At 46.2% G+C, this 10,032-nt stretch overlaps 1 protein-coding gene and 1 long non-coding RNA gene across 3 annotated transcripts in view; one reads left to right on the top strand and one right to left on the bottom strand.

Annotated features, from left to right (window-relative positions):
* Positions 1 to 3,142: 3,142 nt before the first annotated feature.
* On the bottom strand, positions 3,143 to 7,422 carry LOC134759069 (uncharacterized). Of its 2 annotated transcripts, XR_010134939.1 has the most exons (3): positions 6,163 to 6,340; positions 5,667 to 5,985; positions 3,143 to 3,728 (listed from the first exon to the last, which is right to left on the bottom strand). It is a non-coding gene; the product is annotated as an uncharacterized lncRNA (long non-coding RNA). The 2 variants fall into 2 exon arrangements; XR_010134938.1 differs by having other exon boundaries at positions 5,667 to 7,422.
* Positions 6,462 to 10,032, top strand: part of TNFRSF10A (TNF receptor superfamily member 10a) — a 35,249-nt gene continuing 31,678 nt past the window's right edge. Inside the window, exon 1 of the mRNA XM_004046777.5 lies at positions 6,462 to 7,027. Within this exon, the coding sequence (XP_004046825.3) occupies positions 6,722 to 7,027 (306 nt within the window). The 5' untranslated portion in view covers positions 6,462 to 6,721. The remainder of the gene's footprint in view (positions 7,028 to 10,032) is intronic.

Below are 10,032 nucleotides of genomic sequence, written 5' to 3'. Positions count from 1 at the left end.
CACCCGCCACCACGCCCGGCTAATTTTTTGTATTTTTAGTAGAGACAGGGTTTCACCGTGTTAGCCAGGATGGTCCCGATCTCCTGACGTTGTGATCTGCCTGCCTCGGCCTCCCAAAGTGCTGGGATTACAGGCGTGAGCCACCGCGCCCAGCTGATAGAATCATTTTTAATAGGCCCTGCCAAATCACATTTTATTACAGTTGTTTTACTGTCTCCCTATTAGTGTGCAAGTCCCCTAGATCAGGTACTGCAGATTTTAATCTTTGCATACATTTTGCCCGGTATGTAATAAATTTTCGATAAATACTTGTGAAATTATTGTATGCAGGAGCTCATAAACATTTTCTGTTATTGTTACTCTTCATTAGATAACTCACTCCTGGCCGGGCACAATGGCTCACGTCTGTAATCCCAGTAATTCTGAAGGTTGAGGCAGGCTGATCACTTGAGCTCAAGAACTCAAGACCAGCCTGGGCAACACAGCAAAACCTTGTCCTAGAAAAAGTACAAAAATTAGCTGGGCTTGGGGGCCCATGACTGTAGTCCCAGCTACTCAGGAGGCTGAGGTGGGAGGATCTCTTGAGCACAGTAGGCCGAGGCTTCAATGAGTCATGATTGCACCACTGCACTCCAGCCTGGGTGACAGAGTGAGACCCTATCCCAAAAAACAAAACCCAAACCATAAAAACCTCATTCTTCTAGGTAGAGTTTCTGTCTTCACAGTGGTTTTTAATGCTGATTCATAATAGAATCTCTTTTAAGGAGCTACAAAATATATGTTGGGTCTACAGAAAAGATTGTTGACATGAGTGGAAGATAAGCTATTTCAGCATACATATGATAACTATAAAACAAGAATCAAATGGACATTTTAGAACTGAAAATTCCACTCTCTGAAATGAAAAATTTATTTGGACTTTCTTAAGAGAGATTGAACATTACAGAAGAAAGAATGAGTGAAATTGAAAAGAGATCAATAGATATCATTCCATCTGAAGTGCAAGGGAAAATGAAACTGAAAGAAAACAAGAAAGCGAGTCTCTGTGACATGTGGTACAATATCATGCAGTACACACGGAACCAGAACCAAGAAGAAATGGCTGGAAAAGATGAAAGAAAAAAAAAGTTGATATATTCTCAAATGTAGTGAAAAAACATCAACTTACAGATTCAAAAAGTTCATAAACCCCTCATAAAAATAAATGTAAAGAAAACCCTCCCTGGACACATCATAGTCATCATACAGAGCAAATTTTGTGCATTCACAGGTAACAAAGATATGAACGACAGCTGACTCAAAACAATGGAGGCCCAGGATGTGTGAAATGGTGAAAGAAAGCTGTTGACTCACTATTCACACTCATTGAGAATATCCTTTAAAAATAGTAAGTGAAGACATTGTGGCAGATTGAACTTTCCAAATTTCACCACAACAACAAATGTAACCAGAATAAACAATCCAATTAAAAGGCAGAGTTTCCCCAACTAGAAAAAAAAAGCAAGCTGAAATTATTAACTGTCTAAAATATATGCACCTTAAATATAAAGCTTCAGATAGATTGAAAGTAAAAGATGGAGGCCGGGCATGGTGGCTCATGCCTGTAATCTCAGCACTTTGTGAGGCTGAGGTTGGCGGATCACTTGAGGTCAGGAGTTCAAGACCAGCCTGGTCAACATGGTAAATCCTCGTTTCTGCTGAAAATACAAAAATTAGCTGGGCATGGTGGCAGGTGCCTGTAATCCCAGCTACTCGGGAGGCTGAGGCAGGAGAATCACTTGAACCCGGTAGGCAGAGGTTGCAGTGAGCCAAGATGGTGCCTCTGCATTCTAGCCTGGGCAACAGAGCAAGACTGTCAAAAAAAAAAAAAAAAGAAAAATCAATGAAGTCACAGACAATCTGAAAAAATTATCAACCACCTTGACCTAATAAACATTCATAGAATACTATACCCAACAACTGTAGAATGTTCATTCTTTTCGAGTGCACATAGTATGTTTACTAAGGTAGACCCTATTCTGGGCCTACGAAGAGTCTTAATAAATTTAAAAGGATTGAAATCATACAGAAAACTTTCTTTAGTTGCAGTGAAATTGAATTAGAAGCCAATAAGACATACAAAAAAGACTTTCATATTTGCAGTTTAAACCACTATGGGTCAGAGAAGAAAGCCTGTAGAAATCAGAAAATATTTCAAACTAAATGATGATGCAAAATATCAAAATTTGTAGGACATAACTACAGCAGGACATAGAGAGTATGAGTGCTCGTATTAGTAAACAAAAAAGGATAGAAATCAATGATCTAGGTTTCCACTTAAAAGCTAAAGAAAGAAGAGCAGGCTGGGAACAATGGCTCACTCCTGTAATCCCAGCACTTTGGGAGGCTGAGGCGGGCGGATCATAAGGTCGGGAGATTGAGACCATCTTGGCTAACGTGGTGAAACCCTGTCTCTACTAAAAATACCAAAAAAAAAAAAAAAAATTACCCGGGCATGGTGGCAGGTGCCTATAGTCCTAGCTACTCGGGAGGCTGAGGCAGGAGAATCGCTTGAACCTGGGAGGCAGAGGTTGCAGTGAGCCAAGATCATGCCACTGCACTCCAGCCTGGGCGACAGAGCGAGACTCTGTCTCAAAAAAATTAGAAAAAAAAAAAAAAGAGCAATATAAACCCAGAATAAGTATAAGAAAGGCAATAATGAGAGAAAATCTATAGAATAGAAAATAGAAAAACCCTGAAAGTAATAAAGTTAACATAGACATTATGGCTATTTGAAAAGAATAATAAATCATTAGCGAAACTCATCAAAGAGAGAGAGACAAAACTAAGTTATCAAAATAAAAGAGAGGACATCACTATGATTGCTAAGGATAATAAGGGAATATTGTGAGCAACTTTATGCCAATATATTTAAGAACTCAGATAAAAGAGACAAATGACTTGAAAATTTTTACTTGCCACAAGAGACATATAAAATAATAGAAAATCTGAAAAACTCATATTATAGGATTTGAATTTATTATCAAAAACCTTCAGACACATACATACCCCAAAAGAAAAACAACAAAAATTATCACCAAGTCTAGATGGTGTTACTGGTGAATGGTATCCAACATTGAAAGAAGAAATAATGCCAATCTTATAAGACTCTCAGGAAACTGAGTTTATTTTATAAAGCCAGAATAATGAGTATACCCAAACTTAGAAAGACATTACAGAAAAAGACAATGATAAATCAATATCTCTCATGAATACAGACACAAAAATATGCTTAAGAAAGTATTAGCAAATCAAACCTAGCAATATGTTAAAAAGATAATACATCATGACAAGTGAAATTTAACCCAGGAATTCAAGGTAGATGCAACATTTGAAAGTCAATTTGATTAAACATTTGAATAGCATAAAAGAGAAAAACAATATAATCATCTCAATAGATGCCAAAAAATAATATTTGATACGTTTCAATGTGTCAAACGTTATTGTTTATTGTTATATTTCACATTCTATTAATGGTAAAAACAGCAAAGTAGAAATGAAAGGGAATTTGATCTGATAAAGGGCATTGTCTTACTCCATTTCCTGCTGCTATAACCAAATACCACAGACTGGGCAACTTATAAAGAAATTCATTTCTTACAGTTCTTGAGGCTGGGAAGTCCAAGAGCATGAAACTGTCCTCTGGTGAGGGTCACCACACAACAGAAGAGCAGAAGGCCGAAGCAGGCCTAGGCGAGAGAGAGGGAGGAAATCATGCCAAACTCATTATTTTTTTATCAGGAACCCACTCGCATGAAAATTAACCCAGTCCTGAGACAATAGCGTTAATCCATTCATGAAGATGGAGCCCTCATAAGCTAAATCACCTCTTAAAGGCCCCACCTCCCTGGTCAACATGGTGAAATCCCGTCTCTACTACAAATACAAAAATTAGCTGGGTGTGGTGGTGGTGCATGCCTGTAATACCAGCTACTGGGGAGGCTGAGGCAGGAAAATCGCTTGAACCCAGAGACAGAGGTTGCAGTGAGCCAAGATAGCTCCACTTCAGTCTAGCTTGGGCAACACAGCGAGACTCATCTAAAAAAAAAAAAAAATTGGCAGGCATGGTGTCTCAAGCCTGTAATCCCAGCACCTTGGGAAGCCAAGGCAGGCAGGTTGCCTGAGCTCAGGAGTTTGCGACCAGCCTGGGCAACACGGTGAAACCCCGTTTCTACTGAAAATACAAAAATTAGCCGGGCACGGCAGCATGTGCCTGTAGTCCCAGCTACTGGGGAGGCTGGGGCAGGAGAATTGCTTGAACCCAGGAGGTGGAGGTTGCAATGAGCCGAGATCAGGCCACTGCACTCCAGCCTGGCCAAAAGAGTGAGACTCTGTCTCAAAAAAAAAAAAAAAAAAATTCAACATGAGTTTTGGAGAGGACATTCAAACTACAGCAGGCATCTATGAGGAAACTATAACTAACATCATATCTAATGGTGATTAACTAGATGTGTTCTAAGATATGGAATAAGATAAGCATGTCTGCTTTAACTATTTCTATTTAACATTGTACTGGAAATCCTATCCAGGGCAATTCAGCAACAAAGATGAATAAAAGGAATAAAGATGGGAAAGGAAGAACTGTGACAGTTTTTAGTTACTGACAATAGGATTGCTTACATAGAAAATCCTAAATAATCTATAAAAAAAACTAGAAATATATCAATTTAGCAGTATCATAGCATACAAGGCAGATGGATAAAAATCAACTGTATTTCTGTATAGTTGCAACAAACAATTTGAAAATAAGGGAAGCTAAATCAATTCTATTAGCAATAGTAACAAAAATAGTTAGAAACATACTTACAAAAGATATGAAAGATTTGTACATGGAAAGTTTGCAAAATATTGCCAAGCTTAAGTAACAAATATCTAAATAAATAAATAAGTTTCATGGATTGAAAGACTCAAAATTGTTAAAATGTCAACTATTCTCATTCATCTCTACATTCAATGCAATCCCAATTAAAATTCCAGTAGGCTTTTTTAATTGAAAAAAATTATTCTATATTTAATATATACGGAAATGCAAACCATTTGGGAGGTGGGGAGTAGGGGGAGGACTTGAACTGCCTGATTTCAAGGCTGACTATACAGCTCATAATTAGGACAATGTGGTAATTAGCATGAGAATAGCCAAATAAATAAACGGAACAGAATAGAGTCCGGAAATGGACACATACATATATATGGTCAATTTAATTTCAACAAAAGTGATAAGGCTATTGGATAAGGAAAAAAAGTCTTTTTTTTTTTTTTTGAGACGGAGTTTCCCTCTTGTGGCCCAGGCTGGAGCGCAATGGCTCCATCTCGGCTCCCGGCAGCCTCCGCCTCCCGGGTTCAAGCGATTCTCCTGCCTCAGTCTCCCGAGTAGCTGGGATTACAGGCATCCGCCACCACGACCCGCTAATTTTGTATTTTTAGTAGAGGCTGGGTTCTCCATGTCGGTCAGGCTGGTCTCGAACTCCTGACCTCAGGTGATCCGCCCGCCTCGGCCTCCCAAAGTGCTGGGATTACAGGCGTGAGCCACCGCGCCCGGTCGAAAAGAGTCTTTTCAACAAATGGTACCGGAACACCATTAAAATATGGAGAAAAATGAACATCAATCAGCGCCCCCTTTCTCTTACCCACTCCTCAGCCCCAAGGTCGCCCTGGGAGTTCTTCGCAGGCAGGACGGTGACTCGCGTGGCTTTCGGGAGGCTGATTACCCGCGCCCCTGACCCGTGCAGCGCTGGGTGCAGAGGAACCGCTGGAAGGACCTGTCCCCCGTGGGACCCCCACCAAGTCTCATCCCGTGTCATGTGCCAGGTAGTCTCCCGTGGTTTAAGGACTTTCAAGACTCTTAACAGGTTAGGAAAATCCAGAAGAAAGGCAGAATTGGGTCCCTCGGGCTTGCCTGACACCAGGGACGGTGGAGTTGGGGTGACATTTCACTGGCATGGAGACCTGAAACCAAAAGCAGGATGAGCCGGGCACGGTGGCTCACGCTTGTAATCCCAGCACTTTGGAAGCCCGAAGCGGGCGGATCACGAGATCAGGAGCTCGAGACCAGCCTGGCCAAAGCAGTGAAACCCCGTCTCTACTAAAAATAGAAAAAAATTAGCCGGACGTGGTGGCGGGCACCTGTAATCCCAGTTACTCAGGAGGCTGAGGCAGGAAAATCGCTTGAACCTGGGAGGCGGAGGTTGCAGTGAGCCGAGATCGTGCCACTGCACTCCAGCCTGGGCGACAGAGCTTGACTCCATCTCAAAAAAAAAAAAAAAAAAAAAGGGCAGGCTGAATCACTCGCCCGGTAGTGACGGAGGAGGCCGTAAAAGCCTCTTAGAGGCCCACGGTGGCCTCTGTGTCCTTCATTCCGCCACCCATCCGTCCACCGAGCGCCTGCTGGGTGCCAGGAACTCGGTCACAGAAAGGCTGAGGTCGACTCCCGACCGAGAAGCCTCGCGGTGGGACCAAGTGGCAAAACGACTCCGAATGCAACGGCATCCACGCGGCGGCCGTGGTTGAGGAACAGAAGCTGAGAGCGGCGAGGGCGGTCACAGAGGAAGGAAGTTCAGGGTTAGCCAACAGGAGCCGCAGGTGCCCCCGAAAAGGGGGCGGGGTCAGGGATGCCCTGAACTCCGAATGCGAAGTTCTGTCTTGTCATAGCCAAGCACGCTGCTTCTTGGATTGACCTGGCAGGATGGCGCCACCACCAGCTGGAATAAAGCTAGGTGCGTTCCTGGCAGTGACTCCGAATCCCGGGAGCGCAGCGAGTGGGACAGAGGCAGCCGCGGCCACACCCAGCAAAGTGTGGGGCTCTTCCGCGGGGAGGATTGAAGCACGAGGCGGGGGCCGAGGAGCGCTCCCTACCCCCATGGGACAGCACGGACCCAGTGCCCGGGCCCGGGCAGGGCGCGCCCCAGGACACAGGCCGGCGCGGGAAGCCATCCCTCGGCTCCGGGTCCACAAGACCTTCAAGTTTGTCGTCGTCGGGGTCCTGCTGCAGGTGAGTCCCCACCACGGTCCTGCCTGGGGAAAAGCGCGCCTGGCACCGGGAGGGGGCAGGGAGAGAGGGGGACGCGGCGGGGGTGCCTGGCCCGGGTCACTTGTGGCGGGGCATGTCCGGGCAGGAGGAGCCCGTCGTCGGAGTCGGAGGAAGAACGGGGTCCCCGGGGCCAGGCAGGAGCGACCGGGGCCTGGAGGGAGCAGAGCCCCCTCCCGCAGGAGGCTGGGCCCGGGGATTCCACCCCGTTGGCGGCTGCCTGGCGCGTCTCCCTCCTGCCCACACCTCACGATGTATCGGGAAGTTTCGGAATCGATAGAGCTCAAGTGTGTAAACTTCCAAGCCAACTCCGAGCCACACCAGCTGCGTGAAGGGGAGCGCCATTCTCCCCACTCCCTGATTCCCTCCCCACCCCCATCCTTCTTTTCTTCTCTTTTTTTTTTTTTTTTTTTTTTTGAAACGTAGTCTCGCTCTGTCGCCCAGGCTGGAGTGCAGTGGCGCGATCTCGGCTCACTGCAAGCTCCGCCTTCCTGGTTCAAGCGATTCTCCTGCCTCAGCCTCCCGAGTAGCTGGGACTACAGGCTCCTGCCACCACGCCCGGCTAATTTTTTGTATTTTTAGTAGACACGGGGTTTCACTGTGTTAGCCAAATCCGCCCGCCTCGGCCTCCCAAAGTGCTGGGATTACAGGCGTGAGCCACCGCGCCCGGCCCTCCATCCTTCTTTTCTTGGACAAATTGGTTAAACACGCAGCCCGGCAGGAAAAAGTAACTTTCTCTCCTCTGCTCGTTGTCTTCCGTTTCGAGTCCACTGAGCACACCGGCAGCAGTTTCCTTCCAGCCACTTTCTTGCGCATCAACAGGTACAGGGCAGCGAATTGACCACCACGAGGCAGGCAGCCAGGAGCGGGGCACGCCCTTCCTTCAGGAGGCAGCGTTTCCTGTGAAAGCAATCACTCAGTCTGGAAAAATGCCAATGCCTTCAGTTCTCTTTCAAGTTCATTAAGGCTCTACCAATTGTTCTCATCCAGATTCCTTCTATGTTAAGGAAAAGCAAAACGAAAGCTAAGTACCTGAAGGATAAACCAGTCTTACAAGTGTCAGGAAATTTTACGTGTTTTTGTTTAACAAACTAAACAAAATCCAGGAATCCAATAGCATTTTGAAATCTCCAAATAATTACAGAATTTATGTTTTAAACATCAGTTTATGTTAGGTGGAACCCACGTTTGACTCTTATTTTTAATACGCTTATTAAATGGCTTTCTTTTTGACAGGCTAGTGCGATTCCAGGTGGATGTAGGGCTCACCTGTATAGACAAGGTGAAACATCTGAATTTGGTGGTTTTGGAAATGTCACAGTCCGTTGGTGTGGCTATAAAAGAATACTTGAGGCCAGGCGCGGTGGCTCACGCCTGTAATCCCAGCACTCTGGGAGGCCGAGGCGGGCGGATCACGAGGTCAGGAGATCGAGACGATCCTGGCCAACACGGTGAAACCCCCGATCTCTATTAAAAATACAAAAAATTAGCCAGGCGTAGTGGTGGCCGCCTGTAATCCCAGCTACTCGGGAGGCTGAGGCGGGAGAATGGCGTGAACCTGGGAGGCGGAGCTTGCAGTGAGCCGAGACCACGCCACTGCACTCCAGCCTGGGCGACAGAGGGAGACTCCGTTTCGGAAAAGAAAAAAAAAAAAAAAAGAAAACTTGAGGCTGGATAATTTTAAAAGAGGCTTATTTGGCACATGGTTCTGCAGGCTGTACAAGAAGCATGCCACCAGCATCTGCCTCTGGTGAGGCCTCAGGAAACTTCCACTGGTGGTGAAGGGGAAGGACAGCTGGATTCTGCCCATCAGGGGAAGGGGTGGGGAGGATGGCAGTGGGAGGGGGATGAGATCCGGAAGGGGGGCGGGGAGGGGCCAGGTTCATTCTAACAACCAAGTCTCATGGGAACTAAGATTGACAGCTCCTGGGGGAATGGGGGAGGGGGCGGTTATGGCACCAAGCCTTTCATGAGGGATCTACCTCAAACCCCAACAGGCCCCACCAGCTACATTACGGTTCAGATTTCAACATGAGCTTCTTAACCCAGGGGTCTTTTTATACCAAAAGAACAAAGAAAAAAGCCACGAATGACTCAAAGGAAGCAGATTTCCGACCACAGCCAACCTCAGAACAATTCTGAGTTGCTCATTTTAAGATCAATAAGGCATTTTTTAGGGTGTGTATGCCGGAGAGAGGAAATCACAGTGTGAATATCAAACTTGCCTCTGAAGCAGCCTAACACAATGCTAATCCAAGAGGAACAAGGCAAGGAAACCCCCGGTGAATGACTCATCTCAGGAAGAGGCAGGGCAGGGTCAGGAGAGTCTGTGGAGGAGAAGACCTGGAACAAGACCTCTCTCTCTTGCTCTCTTTCTCTCTCTCTCCCTCTCTCTCTCTCTCTCACACACACACACACACACACACACAACCTCACACCCCCATGAGCCCAAATCTGTGAACTGAGAACCTCACTTCTCTGACCTCTCCTTCCATCTCCCTCAGTCAGACGCCCACAAACCTCAGAGCTGTGTCCCAGCATCACTTGTTTTGACTCCCCTCCCCCACTGCCTTGACTTCGTATCTGCCTAGGAACCTGCCTGGGTGGACTTTTCCCTCTATGTGGACCTTTCCCTCTATGTCTACCGGTGTCCCTGCCATCAATGGCATTTGTCACCTCTGCCTGGGCAGCCCCTCGTGACTCGGGTTATTGATGGCTGTGCCTCATCTCCCTAGGAACTGGAACTGTCCTAAGGAAAGGGAGGGTAGTGCCTTTTTCTTGATACCCCACGATTCCTTGCAGTGTTTCTACCAGGCGCCGACGTGCCCTCCTTGGATGAATGAGTAACATGGGTTCTAGGAAGCCTGCACTAATGCGGATGTGACGTCCTCAGCCTTTCATAGACTATGTTTCATGTGAGAGGTGGGAAGAACAGCTGAACAGAAGGCTGAGCACTGTCCAGGTCCAGA

The sequence above is a fragment of the Gorilla gorilla genome, chromosome 7 (genome assembly GCF_029281585.2).
Source record: "Gorilla gorilla gorilla isolate KB3781 chromosome 7, NHGRI_mGorGor1-v2.1_pri, whole genome shotgun sequence".
In the NCBI taxonomy this organism is placed as follows: Eukaryota; Metazoa; Chordata; class Mammalia; order Primates; family Hominidae; genus Gorilla; species Gorilla gorilla.
The sequence above is the reverse complement of the archived record's forward strand: the minus strand, read 5'-3'. Positions and strand labels throughout refer to the sequence as shown.